The sequence below is a fragment of the Neurospora crassa genome, linkage group V (genome assembly GCF_000182925.2).
Source record: "Neurospora crassa OR74A linkage group V, whole genome shotgun sequence".
Classification (NCBI taxonomy): Eukaryota; Fungi; Ascomycota; class Sordariomycetes; order Sordariales; family Sordariaceae; genus Neurospora; species Neurospora crassa.
The window spans coordinates 355538-375113 of NC_026505.1; the positions used below are offsets into that span (position 1 = coordinate 355538).

The window sequence follows — 19576 nt, forward strand, 5'->3', positions numbered from 1 at the left end:
CCTTCCTTGTCATACCGGGTAAGCGTCAAACCTGCGATGTCCCGCATGAAAACTGCCGCTGACAAGGCCTAGATTGTGCGCCGGCGTATTTTTTGGCGTCCTTCTCCTCACCCGTCGACCCTACGGCCTTGACTTGTTCTGAGATGACCACCGGCAAGGATATGCGAGGTCCTGTATCTGATGATATCCAGTCATCGCTCAAGACTCCGAGGAGGAGGACGCGGAGAGAATGCCCTTTGGGTACCCGCCCATTGGGAACGAGAATCGGCGATGATAACACCGACTGGCTCGAGGCTCCCCAGCCGGAGACGTTCTGGAAAAAAGCCTCGGCAACCAAGAAAGTGGCCTTGCCCATCCACTGCCCTAGGAGCCTAGTTGTGGGTACGTAGAGTACGCCATCCTGCAGCGACCCAGGCCTTACGTCCCACCTCCCCTCCCGACAGCGTCGTGAATGCCCCAGTGCCAACCACGTGGTATTATCTGTCAGTTCTTCCCGCTTCTATCAAACTGTCAAGAGCATTAGATTACGGTGGTTCACACGCGGAGATGGGTCGGGGACGCTGCGATCCGCCACTGAAAGCAGTACCATCGCATCCAGACGGACCAGGCAAGGAAAGACGTCCATCCACGGTCATCATTCATGCACCTGTCAACCACCATCGTCGAGTTGAAGGATCGTGTGCTGCGATCACAGTCTCGGTCTCGCTTCGTGGCACATCTTCAGTTGGCTGTCTCAGCTGCTTTCGGATTTCCCTGAGAGATATCATCTGCTCCAACCATCTTCAATATGTAACTCAAGTGATGAAACCGCCTCAGGAGAGCATTGGGCATCATCGCATCTCGACTACAGGACGACGAGACATTGAACCCGATCTGGAAGCTCACCTGAACCAGCTTGGAGCTGAAGAGGGCAAGAAAGCTTCAGAAGAGGTGCCACGAAGTCCAGATAACATATAGATGCTGCTGCGAGGCTTACCACACCGGCCCAGACGGGCATTCTGAGCGAGCCATGTCCCCGGGAACGCTAGCCGGGGTTTTCCAAGTGGTGCGAGATGGCTTGAGTGGGTGCTCCTGTCATCACTGCTTTGCATACAATCACCGCGGGGAAGTGAGAGTGCTGTAGCGGTTGGCTTGCATGATGCCCTTTGCCCCAGAGTTGAGTTGGAGAGTCTGAAGCTGGCATCATCTCTAGCTTTACCCACGGACACTGGGAGAGACTAACAAAGTACAAGCAAATGTTAAGGGAAAACTCAAGCACACAGCTTTACTTCTCGTGCACAATTAAGCTTATGAAGAAGGTAGTGCTCGAAACGTCGCTGTCATTGCTAAAGACGGAATTTCAGGGGCAATTTCTCTGCTCGACCACTAGCAGGGTTAGGGTTGCACGACAATGCGCCCCATCCCCTGCATATGTCACCGGGAGACAGACACTGCGAAGTTCGCCCATATTTTTTTCTCTTCTTTCCTCCATTTATAACTTCAAAAAAAAAAGTCTCCACATGATGAGCGGGTCTAATTCGACACCATGTCCTTCTGATACAAGAAGCCTGGTTGCTTTCACAATAGTTCAGCTCAAGCTTGAAGGAAATCCAACTAAAGAGCCGCACAAGGGCCATGCCATTTGCCTAGGAGCCTTCATGATAACCAGATATGGGAGTGCCCATTCAGCGAAGAATTCAACGTCCAAAGCGTGATACCGACACAATGTCCTAGACATGTGTAAGGGATAGCAGTACCAGCATTACCGCTGTGCAAGAGATGTGTGAGCAAGTGAGACAAGGCAAGGTGTTCCCGCAACATCGAGCAATGGGGGAGCAATGAAAGTGTCTCAAGAGCTAAAGTGCTTGCAGATGGCTAAAGTGGTTGCAGATGGCTAAAGTGGTTGCAGATAACGCCTTGAGCTACAGAGTTCATAAAGGCCAAATGTCGTCGAACACTGCCTGTACACAGTAGGCAAGTTTGTTCGAGGATCAGGGCGACTACCGGTTCAGCGAGATCTTGTGTACCTAACGTTGTCCAAATGTGACGGCACAGCAAGGTCGAGACATCTCGAAGCATGTCGAGATATCCGGGGCACAAGGATTGGGCGCCAGAGGAGTACAAGACTGGTGAAGGGGTGGACGGCGATGAGATCTGATAGGGAACCACGAACAGTCTCATGTCTGAACTTGGCTAACAGGTCGTTGTACTACCATGGCCGTTGGTAAGAAGATGATGCCTCCATTGCTGCCGTGACCTGACTGGAACCTAGTCTACTTACGCCATGGTCGGGGCCTAGATGCATGAGGACCTCTACGGCCCGGATGGCTGCTCTTCATTAAGCAGAAGAATGGACATTCATCTCGTTCAGCCGCCAGCCGAGCGCATTGGGTTCGGGAATCTCCACGGACTGATGATATGTTGCTCCCTGACGGGATGAAAGACCAGAGAATGCTGCATAAATTGTAGTGTACGGGCCAGACAATGGCTGCCCTTTTGCATTTCCGCGATGGCCCGCATTTGCGAAGGTGGAAACCTACCCTGCACAAGGAAGTGGTGTGGGGCAGCCACTTTAACGCCTGCGGGGCCTGAGACGCGGTGCGGTGCGGTGTTCCCCGCGCGGGCGTGTGTGAGGCGGGAACATGGAAGGGGCACCATGCCGTTTCATTGGTGCACAGAATAAATGGATTTCTTGGAGGTGACCACTCAACTTGTACGGCAGCGCGCCAGACGGATGCACGGTACCTACAAGAAAATGTCGAGGTTGTGTGCGGACACTGATGCTCAAGTTTGGAACTTTCGTTGCTTGGCTCGAAGTCTGAGAGGTTCGGATTGGATTACACCTCAACCTTGATGGGCGCATGGGCGGACGACCTGATCTACTGCGTAGGCTGAACGTACCAATTCTTCTTGGAGTCTACAAAACCTGCAAGCTCTTAAAGAGTAGACTACATACAAACAAGACAACTGGTTCAGATTATGTGCCTATGACGGCGGTTGCACAGGGGTGAAGGATTGAGACCATCTGCAGGCACTTTAACAAATTCCCACCGCGCATTCTTGTCGTAAAGTGGCACAGGGATGACACTGACCTCTCTGCGGTCCCTTGCGCTTCCAGACGCCTCTTCGTCCTCCGCTCCCGCGATTTCGTCGCACCTTTTGATTGGAAGAAAGTGGCGACGGCGCGCGTTGCGAAATGGTGTTTTACCACGAAAAAGGCACGTCAGGTTCACTGACCAGTGGCCATTCACAGCCGTCTTTCAGAGCTACCTAAGTGGAAGTTCAGCCTTCCAACCTCCACCGCACTGCCCGCAGTGAGAAGAATCCACCAGAGAGAAGAAGGACACTTCAGGTTCTCGACCAAGTGGAATTCACTTGCACTTGGCTGCCCAGTTGTACCACCGATTTACCCGACCGCCGGTGACTGACCACCAGTCTTTCCCACAACTGCCACACACACACTACTTCAATCCATCACCTTAATTTTCGCTCTTTTTCCCCCCTGTCCTATCCGCAAGCCTCCTTCTCGTGAGCTGCATCGACAATACCTTCTGTCGCCCAATTTACGGTCGCCGACATACATAAGGACGAATTATCCTACTTACACCTAGGTAGGTAGGGACAATACCGACTCGGCCAGACCCGCACAGTCATTCGGTACCCGACAGTCGAAATCCAATCCCGTTTCCGCCGATCTGCCACTGCCGACGTCTCTCGAGTTGGACCGCCAAACCACATCCAACCATCACCGACTTGCACGTTGCCTGGCAGAACGATACCAGGTCAACGATTACGACACTCGAAACACACAATCAATTGGTCGTAGAATCCATCCCGAAAGTGATATCGAGTCGGTCGGGCTATCTCAGTGTATGTCTCTTGCGGAGGAAACCTCCCGTTGCGACGCTACGTAGGACGTAGTCGAGAGGCAGCCATGCATTGCACAAGTCCTGCGCTAACAGTTATGCAGTCGCAGATTGTGGTGTTGCTGCACATTCAACCTCCCGAGTTGCCCTTACAATCACCACCACCACCATCTTGAACGCCAAGGCAGTCTTCGAACTTGCGCCTTATAGACAACAAATTGCATTGGAGGAGACCATCGCACCAATCCAACAGAACACCAGGCCACCAGCCCGACTTACAGACATCTCTACTACCTTGCCAAAGATACTGGTACTGATGACTGGCACTCTCCTTTGCGAACTTCGATAAGAATCGCTCGCTTCCGTCGACTGCCGGTCGTCTTCTTGCCGCTTTTCTTTTTTTTTGCTTTTCTTCAGCAATTCACATCTCTTGTCTTGCTCTTGGACACATTGCTCTTCTCGTTGCTCCCGGAAGCTAGACCAAGTCGAAAGACACAACTTGTCGCAGGAGGAGGATAAGAAATCATATCTCTACCAACCCTGCACGTCCATCGGTTGGAACTGTACCTCAAACATCATCCACACACACACAACCCCCGCATTTTTCTCTCCTCCCATCTCCTGGGCACTTGGAGCCAAGCCCCTGTGTCTCGGCGCTTACCTATACCTTTTGCATTCCTTTTCTTTGGGTTCGGGTTCTGCGCCTGTTCTACGCCCGCTCTCCTTCACAGTACGCGAAGCAGCAGCGAAACCCACACGAAGATTCGCGGGACCACGCCTGGCAAGTTCCGTCATACCCGCGCTTCCGCGAAACAGCGCGCGGCGTTCGTGTGTACCTTGCACCCTTTTAACTCCGCAGCTGTCCCCTCTTTTCTTCCCCTTACAGTAATATTCTACCATCCATCACAATGGCTGCCGTTAGTCGTCAACCGTTTGCTCCCCTTAATGAGGGGAGGTTGTCGGGACTGACGAGTTTGAAGAACAGACAGAATGGTAAGTTTGTCTCCTGCTTTCTACTGCCGCCTCGACTGCACCTCTTCTATTCGGTTCATTTGTCTCCTTATCAACGACGTATCGATGCACCCGCAACATCACATAGCTAACACCGTCATCTAGCCCTCTCTACCAAGAGGAAGGCCGCCGAGGTTGATCCCCTTGACGATGCCGAAAATGTTGACCCTAGCATGTTCTCGAAGCGGGCCAAGTCTTCGCACTCCAACATTATGAAGCCTTCCCAGTATGTCCTCAAGAAGGCCAGCACACCAGTCATTTCTCTCGGAAAGAGCATTCTCGGCAACGCATCCACTCAACCCAGGCATATCCTCCAAGCCAAGTCTCAGCAGATTCGTCTCAACACTCGCATTGCCACTCCCACAACTCTCACTGCCCCCGCCGGCCGATCCCCCACTCGCGGCTCCAAGAAGGGCGGTATCCTTCCCAAGCGCCGCATCCAGCGCGTCGATCCCCCCTCATTTGGAGGAGTTTCTGCACCTTTTTCCCTCGATGCCGCCCTCAAGGGTACCATTCCCAGCTATTCCGGCGACCTTGGCGAGACCAAGTCAACAAAATCCACCACCACCAAACCCGAATCCTTCACCCCCTCAACCATGAAGTCTGACTGGTTCTTCGACATCCACGAAGACACTCCAGAGCAGGAAATGACCAACCTCCTGCAGCATAGCACCTGCGTCCTCGACATCAGCAGTGACGAAGAAACCGAAAAGCGCGAGACGCGCGAGTGCGCAGAGGGACGCGACAAGGAGAACGTGCCGCCTACCGATGATGTCAGCCAGACCCAGTCCGCACGGACTCCTTCGACACGAGGTGCAAACTCGAATGCAGGTTCGGATGCGGATGACATGATTGTGGAGAAGAACAGGGGTCCGTTGCACGAGATGGTCAGCCAGGATTTCTGGCCTGAGGGAACGGATGATGAGGATTTCTTTGTGGTGCCCGGAGATGAGGATGACGCTGCTGCTACTGTTGCTGGTCCCGAGGTTCTAGGCGACAAGACAGGAGACAGCGAAGAGAAGCAACATAGCGACATTCCCCAGATTTTCGTCGACAACTTTGAGGACGACGAAGCCGACGAAGCCGATACCAGCTCTTGCAGCGACTCTGACGATGTGGACAGCGTCGATGGCATCATGGGCGTTCACGACGGACCGGTCAAGGCCGCGGTTTTGGAGCCGATTGAGGGCACGGGTGAGAGCTTTGAGCTCTGGGAGAGCGAGAGCGCGAAGGACCAGCTGAGCGTGCCGTCCTCGCCTGCGCGTGAGGGTGTTTTGGGGGAGGTGGATATTGCTGAATGCTAGTGGTTTTGGGATGAATCCTCTTCTGTTGTTCGTTAAAAGTCGAGCATCACCTTCAACGCTTGTCACGACATCACCATGAACATCATCATCGGACAACCTTGATGATTGGATCAGTACAGTACATGTCTAAAACAGTGGTCCCTATCATGAGGGGCAGGCGTCCTCGGAAGCTGGGGCTGAACGTCAAGGCCGAGAAAGAGCCATGACACGCTACGTGGCTGTGAATGGAGTTTACAGGCGTTTGCTTACGCCTTGAGGATTGTGGAATGGAAATGATGAAGATATCATGGATTGGGGGATTATTTGCTTCAGACGATTGGAGTACTGGAGTTTGAACGAACAAATGCTTGCTTGGGTTTACGTGTACAGTGTTGATTACGAGCTAGCTAGGCTAAAGGAGCTTTTTGATAGCTTGACGAATGATAGATAGTATTCATTATTTTGCTGTCTGTAGCTTCCATGTGAGTTTTGGACTTTGTGAAAGTAAATCGTCATCCAGATCATTGACAGTGGAAGGGTGGCTGGACCTTAACCCTTGATGCAGGTACCGATCGGGGGGGATCTTTGTTCATTCTGCATTGCATCTTTGCAATCATGCTGAAGATCGATACCCGCCCTGCCGTCTTGCCGGCCCTTGTCGACGGTTCGGTAGATGAACAGATGTGTAGATGGGTGGAAGCAAGGGAGGAGTTGAAGAGGCGGAGGATCGCCAGGGGTGTTAAAGAATGATGAGCTCTGCATGCATGGAATGAACAAAAGCCACCACACAAGTTAAGAGGACGTGCCGGAATCCCTCATGTCTTTTTTCGTTGGTCTAGGGTCGGTGCAGAAAAAGGTGATGGCGCTGGACGATGAAGGAATGGTACCTTTACGGAAATGTGCGAAAATATGCGAAGATGTGCTAAAGCAACAAGCCGAAACGAAAAGGTGCAACGAAAAAGTGCTGCATCAGAACGAACAGAAAGCCCAGAAAAAGAGGAAATATCACTCTATGTACTTGATTATAATATCGGTAAAAACTAAATTAGTGTTAATTCGAAAAGTAATCTTGGTCTTCCCTTCGCCGTAGAGGTAGTTTTGCCCTCCAACGTTGTATTGTGTGTCTAGTGTCGGTCCAGTCCAGTCGGTCGGTAGGTAGGTGGTGTGACTTTTGAAGGTAGGTGGAGATAGAGGTAGGCAGAGGCAGAGGCAGAGGTAGGTATACGTGGTATATAACCACCACATCTACCTCCAAAAAGCACACAAAGTCGCCTGGCAACGAATCGCGGCGCACCAAATCGCGGGTCCAATCCGTGGCGAAATGGGCGCGCGTGCTATTTGTTCCCCAGTGCATTCAAATCCTTCGTGGCGCAATTGGCTAGCGCGTCAGACTGTTAATCTGGAGGCTGTAAGTTCGATCCTTACCGAAGGAGATATCTTTTTTTTTTTTGTTGCCTTTGTTTTTTGTAAGAGGAATGAATGTAACCTAACTAACCTAACTATAAGTGAGGCCTACGATGCAGGGCAGTGCTTGGCTTGGGGAGGGAATGGCTTGGCGGCCCCGGGCCCTGTGGTCCCACTCTCCCACTCTCCCACTTCACCTGCTTGCTTGCTATGACTTCCTTTGACGGTGCTTCAACGATGAACAGCACGGAAACAGTTCTTTTTTTTGTTGTTGTTGTTGTTGTTGTTGTTGTTGTTGTTGAGATAAGAAAGAAAGCATCGAGAGACAGAATTTGAAGTTGCCGGTTCAAAGACGAGTAGTACCATCAACAAGCAAAAAGAGGGAGTTCGCAGGCTCAACAGGCCCCGCGATTCAATCACTTTGTTTGTTTTTGACCTTGATCGCACGCTGCCTTTTCCAGTCGGAGCTAAATCGAGTCCCTGAGAAAAACCGGTACTCAAGAGCGTTTGCGATAGCTAGATGGATTGTTCACTGATAGCGTTTACAGATGAACAAAGCAGGGCCCACGGAACACTAGAGAAACCATCCTAGATAGAGCTAACTAACCCGAATATTTTACACCTGCCTGGGTTAATAGGTTGCCAGTCTTTCACTGCAGACTGACTGTATGGGACTCACAACTTCGATAAGTGAACTGTACCTGCACAATAGGTAAATATTAGAGAACTTCCCTTTGTGTACGTTGAGGTACACTAAACCGCCAAATGAGAACTTATGAAATATCCGTCTCCAACACCTGTCTCATGACCAACGCAACTTCTCATAGATATATCTATAGAGGTAGGTATTCACACTCTGCTCGGTTGTGATTGAACTCGAAATGCAATGAACCACCAAAGATAACCCAAACGAATTAACTACCTTCCGCAAGACTCTATTCACCTCTCATTCCTCGTCGACCCTGTCATCTTCTCCTCGTTGTGCCACTAAACCCGCTTCCGCTGCTGTATAAACTACCACCTTGTCCCATGACATATTCAGTTCCTTCTTCCCATGTGCGAGGGCAGTAGTCGCTTGTAATTCACATACCCCTCAATGGAATCCCCTCGTGTTTTGCTCATCATGACGATGGTTCCCCTCCTCGTTCTCCATCTCCAACTAGCTACTTCTCGTTAGAGGTACATGTATCCTTCTCATTACCGCTGTCCCCGTACCCGTCCCTGTCCCCATCGCTCTCACTATACAACACGTCCATATATCCCCCTTTCCCCCCTTCACCGTCACCTCCCTTTTCCTCTCCCTCCCCCTCTCCCTGTACATCCCCACCTCCACCATGTACACCCTGCCTCTCAAGATTCAGGTGCATGTCCCCCTTCTGTCGTCGACCACATACCTACACATGTGCATCTACATGTACCTCCCGGAAGCCGATCCCACTCCTCCTTATAATACATATACACCCACAAATAAACCCCCACCAAAATAACCACCACGAAAAAAAATAATTATCGTCGTCACGGCCACCACCAAGTCCTGATCAAGACCCGCGGCCTTGCAGTAGGCATGGCATGCTTGGCTTATGGGTCGGTAGCAGAGGAGTTCTTCTTGGGAGAGGAGGTTGTTGTCTTTGCCTATGTGTTTCATGTTGGAAATGGAGATGATGATCGGTCCGTCCTGTATGTGGTTGGCATTTTTTTGGAAGGAAAATCTCAAGGGACTGGACCTGAGATAGGTATAGGTACCTAGAGGTATTTATAAAGCTTGAAAGAGTTTGGAATAAACTGCCCTGGGTAGGTAGGGCCAGACTGGAGCTGAGGTTGGTGAAGGTTATGTCGCTTTAGTTCCCTTCGATGATCGCAAAATACCGTGCGTGGGGACTAGAGAATGTCGGTACACGTCTGGTTACCTACCTAGGTAGGAAATACTGGACGGGAGGTAGGTAGGGTACTTATGTGGGTGGGAGCTGACTCTTGTGTGTACCTAGAGGTACCTAGAGGTAGAGGTAGAGAGGTAGGTAGGTGGGAGATGAGAATGGTGAGGGTTGGTTTGTTCGCTCAATGATCGCGGTGTGATTAATTCCACATTCCTGGGACCAGAATGTCGGTACACGTCGGTACCTACCTACAGGTAGGTACTAGACGGAGGTGTAAAGTTAGGAGGTACCTCTAGATAGCGAGGAGGTGAGTGTAGAGTGGTGCTGCACTGGACTGCGTGCGGCTTTTGGGACTAAATCTGATTGAAGCTAGACGTTTTTTGTTCTTATTCGTTAATGAAAAATTGAAAAGAGCAACGAAGAAATTCCTGGCGACAAAAGAATTAGAATGAGGTGGGAAGCTCGAATTAATAAATAGATGGAAATGAGCAACTACCGCTGAAACTACCTACGGCCATCAAGTTCTGGGTTTTCGGGTATGTACCCATACGTCCGAATATACCTACGTATTTCATATCCTCAAAGTAGCGTAAGAGACGCGTTTCCACCCCGGAATATTGTAGGTACTTTCGATTTTCTACGTAGTGCCCCGCCTTTCCTCCCTCAAGGCATTTTTCCAAGGATATTCGGGGGTACCCAGGTACATCCAACATCACCGTCTTCCACACAACTTCTAGCGAGCATAGATGTTGCTGCCTGCTTCCAGATTATAGCTACCTAAAAGCAGTCTCTAGGCAACCTATAAAAACATAAACGGCCCAAGCCTTTACTATAAGGTATCGTTCTTGCCTACCAGATAGGTACACGCGCACATCTAGGCAACTACATTTTGGGCTGGGTGGGGTGGTACGTGCACCGGTGCACCGCTCGTAGAAGACACAAGAAGTGACTTTGGCGCGCAACTTGCTTATTGCGATTCAAACCCGCGGCAACTCAATTATCCGTAGAGATTCAGTAAGAAACAGTCAAGATGGTGGAAAGTCCAACCATCAACATTTTAGTAGTTCAGACTAGAAAGATTGTGTCATTATGCTCGAGTGTCCATCTGCTGCGTTGTACCTTTGACACCAAACATGTCCTTTGTCCTTGCTGATTGATCTCTGTTGCGAACATAAGGCACAGTCACATGAAAATTCACCATAAGAATACATTCAATCAAATGTTCAAAAGGCCGAAATAGGAGGGTATCATATTGGAGCAAGAGAAAAAAAACAAACAGTGCTGAAATCCGGTAGCTTAGTGCAGTATACCAACGGACAAAAGGAAAAGGCCCTTGTAACTTGATTCTCATTTTTCCCGTCAATGCAAATTCGCCTACGTCCAGCGCAGACACCCCATTAAATCATCCCGCCCGGCAGGCAATATCCTCCATTCGAACCATCCAAAGGCGACCAATCATCCTCCCCACTCGCCTCCTCATAGTACGTCCCAATCCCATACCGACCACCAAATGACCCCGACATATCCGACGCCGCTGATACCGAAGAGTTCCACCTGCTGTGATATCTCTGCGTTTGCGACTGTACACTTCTGTTACTCCTTATTGTGCCGTGGCTGGCTTGTCGCGGTCTTGTCACCGCTGGCCCTGGCCCTGGACCATATCCTCCGTATCCTGTTTCCAAATCTCCGTAGCTGTGGCCGTAGCTTGGCCTGCGCGGTATGCGAGGTGAGCTAGCGAAAGGTTCTTCGTAGCGGTCGGTCGATATGGCGATGCCGACTCCTACGTGGAGGCCCATTTCCATTTCCGAGTCCCTCCTTCTGCTGTTATAGCTGTTGTTGATTGGCGACCCGTAGACCGGAGACATCGGGCTTATCGGGCTGACAAAGGTGTTGCTGGAGGTAATGCTTTGAGGCGGGGAAATAAGCCTCTTTGCTGAATGGGACTGAGGACTGGCGACTCCCACGGCTGTCGTCGCATTAGAGTCCTTGTATGTATGCGAGTTCACAGTTCTGGTGCTCATAGAGTGACTGTGTCCCGTCCATGGCCTCTTCCCTGTCGCGATCGACTTTGTGCTTCCGGCTGTCTTTGGTCTTGATCGGGTGGTGTAAGAGCCACGGGTCGCATTGTTGGTGATCGATGGTTCTTTGCCCCGCAGGAAGAGAAAGAAGCGGGGAAACGAAGGCATACAGCCAACGAGAATGGTGCCGCAGTACTCGATCATGGTCCAGATTCCGACTTTTGTAATGATCCAGGTTAGGTCAGGGTCGGAAAGGAGGGGGATGCGGACGACGACGCCAACGGTTGCTATAGCGCAGGTCCTGTTGCTTCTGTGTTAGCAGATGAAGATGGGAAGGGAAGTCCTGCCATGAAACCTACAAGATACCGACGGCAAACACCGCCGAAACGCCAACCTTCCTCCTCATAGGCAATTGCAAGCGAAAAATTGCCCAAATAGGGGTGATCAACATGCCCAAATCCAGGAACAGATTCATGGCTCCTCCAAAGATAATTGCTGCAGCAATGTTGATGCAATGCCCCTCCATCAAGGGATTCCATGCCTTCTCGCGGGGCGTGCACTGGAAGGTGTAGGTAAAGATGGCGGAAAACGAATGGCCGGCGTTAAGGAAAAGGAGGATGTGGATGCACCACCAGATGGAATCCCTTCGAGAGCCGGGGCAGAAGATGCGCCTGAACTGGAGGAGAATCGAGGATTTGGCGAGGAACATGGTGGAAGCATAGGATATTTCGGCGAGATAGTTCCACTGCAATGTGTCAGCAAGTTGGCGGAGACCGACAGGAATGCTGCTGACTGATACTGACGTATGAGAGATTCGATATGTCGACGAAGCGGACGTTCCAGAGATGACGGGAGAAGCCATGCTTCGATTGATAGATGAAAATGACTTCCCAAAGGATGATGCCAGCCTGTATCTGGGTTAGTATCTGGTTGTCATGAGCTAGTCCAGTGTCCATACCGTGCCCAAGATGGCGGAGTAGTCCTCAAGCTTGACCTCTCGTAGAAGGAAAGCCTTGGTAAAGATTCGTACGACAAGTGCTATAACCATTAAGACCATGGTCCCGATGGCAACCCCTAGGACTATAGAATGCATGGTTTCCGGATTGACAAAATTGGGTATCTGACCCTCCGGCGGCATCATGGCCGGCATGTCTTGGAGTGTCCAACCTGCAGCCATGGTTACGGTGGCGATGGAGTTTGTGATGGACGGAATGTGTACCCGGTCTGTTGTAGTGATAGAAAATATACCCGGTATATGGTGGTTATGTGGACTCCTTAGTAACGAAACATGGTGACCCTGCTGAGAAAGAGTGAACTTGGTTAGAGGTCTTCACGGTCCATGTGTTCGCGCATCACCATGGGAAAGACAGGGTTGACTGGACAGGAAAGTCGAAATGAACGTTGTCTGCCCAGCAGCCCAGCAAAAGCAAAGAGAGACAAAAAGGGAGAGGAATGGGACGGAGAATCCAACAAACTATAGTTTAAGCTAGGAAAGAGAAAAGGATCAGTTGAACCCCATATTTGGGGTGTGACCAGAGCTCCGGGATCCGGTTCGGCAGACATCATGATTGAACTCGAAACGAAGACCGGACCCGCCCATTGTTTACATCATGAACTGACAAGTCTCGCGATATCACTGACTCCGCCGCACCGCAAAAATTTCCATGTCCAGTCAGCTCAGGAACTGGTTCGGACAGGACAAGGGCCAGACCATTTCGGGATGCTTTTTAGGATTCTGAGGATTTGTTGACCAGTCAGGACCACCATCACTGGCGGAGCGGCAAAGAGCAGCGAAGCCACTCAGCGTGGAAAAGCGGCCTCCGACGATCTGATTGGCTCCCACTCTCGCGGGGCAGCACAGCGATGCACAGCGCCTCGATTAGCTTCCCACTGTTTCGCGGCCGCTGAGTGGTAAAGTTAACGGACGTTGTCCACCCAGCTGGAGGCCGGGTGGCCACCTAATGACGATTTACGATGTTGGCTTTTTACCCATCGCCGGCGGGCGCTTGTCAGGTTCAGCCAGCCGGTGGCTCAATGCCGAGAATGGCTTTGTTGGTCCGATCGAATGGCATCGGTGCGGCGGTGCTGGTGAGTTTAAGGACTGGCTGGCATTCGGCCGGAGGGGTGACTCGGGATTATGAGGGTTGTCGGTATTGTTTTTGGATGTGATGTGGCGGGCCATTCATTAAACTCGACAGTCATCGTCGTCGATAACTTTGATGGGTGTTGTCGATCTTTCGCATTGATTTGATATGATTTGGTTTGTCATGGTTCGGTGGAGGAAGTGGAAAGTATTGTCAAGCTCGTCGTTTATCGATTGTCCAAAGGTCACAGCTGCCTGCCATGAGGCCCATGACTGCCCCGCGCGACTCCGTCTTTGCCTTCCTCATCAGGGAAGTGGGCTCCCGTGTCTCCACTCCGGTTCCGGGATCCATCTCGGTCCCTGAACCCACTTTTGTCCGGTGTAAGTTCCGAAGTCAGCCGGTTGCTGCCACATTAGTTGGCCAGTATAATCTTTGAAAAATTCACCAAGAAGACCCCAGAGAGTCTCTGCAAAGAAGACGTCCTTGTTCAAAGTCAAGCCGATGCCGTAAGCAACAAAAGCTAAAGCCACCTGCAAGTACAGCGGTATCGGCATGCATCCGTACAGGTACCTTCCCAAACAGCTCTTACTTCCTATTCGTACCCAATCCCGCGTAGCACGAACTATCCATCTCCTCGCTTCTCCCGCCAGTTTGAACATCCCATTTTCCAACCCATCATCCACTGCAAAGCCAACATCAACCCCTTTCCCCTATGTCTTCTCCCAACACTCTTACCACACCAGCGCATCCCGTTTGAACCACGAAAGACTCAACAATGCCCGACATATGCCTCCACCAACCTCCTTCCTCACCTATTACCTCTACCAGGACCTCACCCCTCCCCAGCTTTCCTCTCTCCGGCAAGACCGCCCTCATAACCGGCGCCAACCACGGCATCGGCCGCTCCCTCGCCTTTGCCTTTGCCCGCGCCGGCTGCTTCGTCGCCTGCGTATCGCATTCCTTACCTAGTCTACCTCTCGATCCCGTATGCTCCTCCTCCTCCTCCTCCTCCTCCTCCTTCTCCTCCTCCTCCTCCTCCTCCTCCAATCCCAATCCCACCACCGCCACACTAATCAACACCTCCATGTCCCTATCCTTCCCCCCGGACATGCATGCTACAGGGACCCTGTGTAAGGACCGCGCTCGGGATTTCATCTACGACATCACCGCCCCTTCATCCTTCGCCCAGCTCGAGCGAGACATTCTAAAATGGGTGAACCAACCAGTCACAATCTTGGTAAATAACGCGGGGATAGCCCGGGTCGAAGCCGTTGAATACCAGACAGCTGCAACAGAGCCCCAAAAAATGGAGACTTGGAACAAAGTAATCGCTACCAACTTGACGGGCCCCGTGGCTTTGACGTACCAGTTCTTGCCGGGCATGCTAGCTGCTGCTGCTGCTGGAGACGGATGTATCATGAGCGTGGGGAGCAGGAACGCAGTGGTGCCGGTGCCGTTCATGGCGGCGTATAACGTGTCGAAGATAGGGCTGTTGAAGTTTCATGAGACGCTCGAGAGGGAGGTGGGCGGCGGTACACATAGGGGTGTGCGCAACTTTTACGTGGTTCCGGGGAATATTTCCGGTACGGGCATTTTGAAGAGGGAGGGTAGTGTGGATGAGAGGAGTTATCGGGAGAGTGAGCGGGTGAGACAGATGGTTGAACGGATCGAGGATGCAGGGAAAAAAGGGGATAATGCTGCGACGAGAGCGCAAGAGTTTGCCGAGGTTTGTGTGCGGCTGGCGTCCATGGGGAAGGATGCAGAGATTTTGAGCGGGCGTTACGTGGATGCGGAACGAGATGTGGAAGCGCTGTTGGAGGATGCAAAGAAGGGGAAGGAAAGCAAGATATGTAAGATGGGGTTGTATCAGTTGAAGATTGACAGGTTATAGCCATCGCTCAACGTGGGTGTAAAAGACGAGGAGTGAAGATGAAAGGTCCGTCATAGACAGCATGCACAGAACTTGAATCATGAAAGTAATTTATACCTCAGTAAGGTGAAACTGAAGCAAGGAAAAGTTAACCGAGTATCTACAAGCAAATTTCAATAGAAAGGCACCAGAACTAAGTCTAAGGGGTATCGTAAATGATCATTGCGATCATGAAAAGGGGGAACAAACGAAGCCCAAGATACATCACTCAGTCATTCCAGGTCCTCCAGCGGCGGGTAACACCCCCTCGCATTTCCACGTCCAGCACTCTCACCCGTAGCAAATCTTCCCGCATAGAACGGAACGACATAATCAAACCGTAGTGCCTCATTAGCAGCCATGAGATATGCATAACTGCTGCATGCAACTGTGTCTTTTTCTGCCTTCTGCGCATGGGCCTTGGGGAAGATTTGAGACAGATAGCCGTCTAGTTCATCGAGTGCCTCGTCATGCTTCTTTTTACCATCGGTCATGTCTCCGAGCGCTTGTAGAATCCGCGACTCCAGGTACTTGGCACGGGTAAGGCATTCTGCTGGCCAAATGCTCTTGGCCTGTTTGATGAAGCATCCTTGAATGGTTTTGCTTGGGGGTGAGTCGGGTTAGTCAGGGGTCAATACATCTCTTCGGTGCCTCTAGGGAGCTGTAGTGATGAGGTAGGTGAGGATAGTTCTTGAGCACTTGTATGAGATGCGATCATGAGCCATCAAGCGGTGAGAGAGAATAAAGAAATGGCAGGAAACGTACCTGGCGTCTTCAAAGTGGCCTTGCGCGTAGTAAATGAAGCTGACGGCGTAACTGGCGTCTCTTGTTTGACGCCCCGATTCACCAAAGACGTCCTTACGATTTTGGTAAACTTGTTTCATGACATCCAGTGCCTTTTGCGGTTGACCGTTAAGGAAAAGTGTAACTCCATGGCTGAATGTGAAGCGCGTTACGTCGCTGTCATGGCTGCCATCCTTGTTGATAAGGTACACAGCCTTTTCGCTGTATTTGAGAGCCTCTTCCGTGAGATTCTGGCCAAGTGCTGCAAATCCCATGTTGTTGATGGATTCGGCAAATTCGAACGCCGGTATTTTGAGGCCTTGTGCCTCCAACTGCCTCTTGAGATCGAGTGAATTTTGGAGGTAGTCCATAGCGCTCGCGTATTGGTGCATGTGGATCTTTTCAATTCCAATGTCGTTGTAAGCGTTGGATAACAGGACTTGACTTTCGTACCTATCGCTAGGAGAAAGGCCAGGTAGACTTGCATGGTTCTCGCGTAAAGCGACCACTTCCTTCGCCTTTGCCATGGCTTTGCGCGCACCCGTCAGCCCCTGTGCCTGCTCAATGATGCCCCAGGATATAGCAATGGCAGTTGTTTCGAGCTTCAAGGAATCGGCATATAGTGACGGTTGGCCTCCTTGAATGGTGGCTTCGGCCGTAGAGGAAGTGCGAAACTCATGGGAAATCTTCTCGGCTGTCTCCAGGACCGCTACGCACGAATCCGCGAGTCCCACTTCGTACAAGTAGTACCCAGCACCGGTAAGAAGCTCAGCAAAGGCCATGCTGGGGACAAGAGGAACCTCCGTTGGGGTTTCATCCTGGTATTGGCTTCTTTCGTTGGCACGATAAACCGAATGAAGCTTGAGAACATGGGCAATCAGTTTCTCGTCTGATGGCCACTGTGAGAAGTTTGGCGTCATGAACTTTGGGAAAGCCGGGAAGTCTCGTGCAATGAGTGCCACGGCACGATCGAATGTGAGCTGATGCTGATGGGGTACGGCTTGCAGATCCCGCAAAATCTTGGATTGTAGTTGCCGATGAATGCTGTAGAAGGACCAAGACAACGCCGGATTGCTGTCCTCAACTAGGTACCGTTCTACAAGAGCAGCCTGGATTTCATGACGGAAGCTTGTATTGGGGAAGGCACGTTAGTCAGAGTGTACACGCCTCAACTGCCCTTTGCAAAAATGTAGAAGGGAAGCAGTGAGTTGCTTAGTGCGGAAGGTAGGTCGAGGTAGGTACGTACCGTGCAGAGTCTTGATATCCCAAGAAACTCAGCTTGCCTTGAAGATCGCGGTTGAGAATGTCAACAGGAATGTTATCCGCCGCAAGCATGCTCATGATTCTCAGTATTGTCAAACCTTTGTCAGGTACTGCTCTCAATGCCATATCCCATGCAGAGTCAATAGGTCGGTCGTATGCCCAGGCGGAATGACCATTCGTGATTGGGTTTCTCTTGCCCAAACTCCCTGACTGCTGCAACACTTTGAGAGCTCCTTCCGCCGAAACTGCCGAAGAAATGATGGACCCGGCAATTCCAACGAGGACCAGTGGGGACCCATTGACTTCTTCTGACATGTTCGTGAACACTTGAGCCAGCGAGTCTGGGTCTCCCATATGCAGCTTTTGCTGCTCGGAAATATGGTCAAGGAGAAAATCTGAACCTTCTTGAGGTGTCAAGTGCCTCAGTGGTATCTCTTTTGTCGTGGCGTGTATTGTCCTTTGATACTGGCTGGTGACGAGAATCGAGCCATGATTGCAACATGGCTGGTATTTCTTGAAGATGTCGGGGTTGTTGACGTTGTCAAAGATCATCAACCATGACGTATCTGTGACCCAAAATCACTGGGAGTGAGTACCTGTGTCGTATTCGAAGCTAGGTTTCCATGAAATGACACTGAAGACTCACTTTTACACAGCCAGGCAGTTGCATTCTCAACAAGTCTTGCCTGGTCCGAAACATCCTTTCCCGCCCGAACAAGCCGTGCTATTTTGCCAAAAGCCTGGGAAAGAGCGGCCTCATCTTCGGCGGGGACCCAGAAAATGTGGAGTTCTGGGAAGGTTTCGCAACATCGATAAGCGAACTCAAGTGCTATCTGGGTTTTACCCATACCAGGTGCCCCGTGTAAGGTGCAAGACTTTTGTGGTGAGCTTTGGGCTGGGAGGAGGTCGCGATCCAGCTGTGCAAGCACTTCTTTCCTCCCACAGAACTTTCCATTTCTGGCCTTTGGGACAGAGAAAATTCTGGAAAGTTTAAGACGTTCTTGACTTGCTGGTCCCTGAATCGATGTTACCTCTTTGGTGCCGACTCTCTCCCATATGTCAACACCAATAACGTCCCTTACAAAGCCGATACGATCTCTAAAAGTTTGAGTTGCACTGGAAATCTGTTTCGCTGCGTCCCTGAGGGTCAGTTCGATAGGGGAGAAGCGGACTGTCATTTTGAAGATCACCTCTGTGTTGCACGGAGCAGTGTCCTTGTTGTCAGTGAATCTTTGCAGATCGAACGATAGAGGCAGGAAGTCTTACTGAGTGGATTGCGGTTAAATATCTCGACCGCATTTAGAGAGAAATCAAGATAAGAGCAGTAGATATCCAAGAGAGAATCCGACACGGTTGGCCAAGCGGCATAAAGCCTCGCGTAGTCTTTCAGCACCGGCATAGCTCGAGTCATTTCATCATAGATGTCGACAACTCTATCCAAAAGACCGAAATATTTGCCAAATGCCTAGATGTAGATTGCTTGTCAATCTCGCGTGCAGTTGTAGCACACAGCCGTAGGATAAGCATAGCATGAGTTGACTTACATCCAATATAAATCTCAAAACTCCCCAAACCTGTGTTAAGAACAAGATGTCATCAGTTCTAGTCCCTCTTCACCCAATCATTCTTGCTTCTTGAGAAAGGTCATGACGTTAAGCATGGTGTACTCACCACTGAAGCAATTCCATGTGCTTGACAGATGGAACCAATGGCCTGTGAGAATATTTGGACGTTGTTGGTAACAGTCTGGAGCTTGTCTAACCATCTCGGCTTTCGCCACGCATGTTTTGACATGAAACCATCCAGAACGTCCTTGGGGGCTTCAATATCATGCCGGTGCAGTATTGCTCTGAGTTTGTCCACCTTGTCTTTGGCCTCTTGAGCCCGTGTGTGTTGATGTACAAGTGCTACATCCGTTGGGAAGAGTGCCTCTACCTGAGACATGCTGGTACGTTCGTAACTGCGAAGTGGAAGTTCCAACATGATTGATGCGTACGGTCAGGTAGGACGAGTGTTGGTCAATGCGACAGGCGTGTGTGCGTAACACAATCGGGACGCGATATTGGCCGTTTATGGTGATATTGTACAACCGATAGTGAAAG

The 19576-nt window shown here is 50.9% G+C and overlaps 6 protein-coding genes and 1 non-coding gene across 7 annotated transcripts; 3 read left to right on the forward strand and 4 right to left on the reverse strand.

Moving 5' to 3' along the window:
• Positions 1 to 25: 25 nt before the first annotated feature.
• Positions 26 to 997, reverse strand: NCU07772 (hypothetical protein; the record flags this gene model as incomplete). The annotated part of the gene is made up of 2 exons (XM_011396421.1): positions 26 to 499; positions 977 to 997. The coding sequence occupies 2 exons, from the start codon at positions 995 to 997 to the stop codon at positions 26 to 28; spliced, it is 495 nt and encodes a 164-aa protein (XP_011394723.1).
• A 2241-nt stretch (positions 998 to 3238) lies between these two features.
• Positions 3239 to 6612, forward strand: NCU07771 (hypothetical protein). The gene is made up of 3 exons (XM_953599.2): positions 3239 to 3849; positions 3950 to 4838; positions 4962 to 6612. Exons 2-3 carry the CDS (start codon positions 4754 to 4756, stop codon positions 6158 to 6160), a joined length of 1284 nt encoding a protein of 427 aa, XP_958692.1. The 5' UTR covers positions 3239 to 3849; positions 3950 to 4753; the 3' UTR covers positions 6161 to 6612.
• Positions 6613 to 7498: 886 nt separating this feature from the next.
• Positions 7499 to 7572, forward strand: NCU15074. The gene has a single exon. It is a non-coding gene; the product is annotated as a tRNA-Asn (tRNA).
• Positions 7573 to 8706: 1134 nt separating this feature from the next.
• On the reverse strand, positions 8707 to 9188 carry NCU07770 (hypothetical protein; the record flags this gene model as incomplete). The annotated part of the gene is made up of 2 exons (XM_953171.1): positions 8707 to 8919; positions 9009 to 9188. The coding sequence occupies 2 exons, from the start codon at positions 9186 to 9188 to the stop codon at positions 8707 to 8709; spliced, it is 393 nt and encodes a 130-aa protein (XP_958264.1).
• A 1312-nt stretch (positions 9189 to 10500) lies between these two features.
• Positions 10501 to 13164, reverse strand: NCU07769 (hypothetical protein). Its single transcript, XM_953170.3, has 4 exons — positions 12394 to 13164; positions 12239 to 12343; positions 11795 to 12180; positions 10501 to 11736 (listed from the first exon to the last, which is right to left on the reverse strand). The coding sequence occupies exons 1-4, from the start codon at positions 12610 to 12612 to the stop codon at positions 10815 to 10817; spliced, it is 1632 nt and encodes a 543-aa protein (XP_958263.3). The 5' UTR covers positions 12613 to 13164; the 3' UTR covers positions 10501 to 10814.
• Positions 13165 to 14018: 854 nt separating this feature from the next.
• NCU07768 (short-chain dehydrogenase/reductase SDR) lies at positions 14019 to 15500 on the forward strand. The gene has a single exon (XM_953169.2). The coding sequence runs from the start codon at positions 14295 to 14297 to the stop codon at positions 15408 to 15410; it is 1116 nt and encodes a 371-aa protein (XP_958262.1). The 5' UTR covers positions 14019 to 14294; the 3' UTR covers positions 15411 to 15500.
• Positions 15501 to 15531: 31 nt separating this feature from the next.
• Positions 15532 to 19418, reverse strand: NCU07767 (hypothetical protein; the record flags this gene model as incomplete). The annotated part of the gene is made up of 7 exons (XM_953168.2): positions 15532 to 16031; positions 16194 to 17339; positions 17458 to 18040; positions 18121 to 18570; positions 18741 to 18939; positions 19019 to 19048; positions 19146 to 19418. The coding sequence occupies 7 exons, from the start codon at positions 19416 to 19418 to the stop codon at positions 15662 to 15664; spliced, it is 3051 nt and encodes a 1016-aa protein (XP_958261.1). The 3' UTR covers positions 15532 to 15661.
• Between the last annotated feature and the right edge of the window lie 158 nt (positions 19419 to 19576).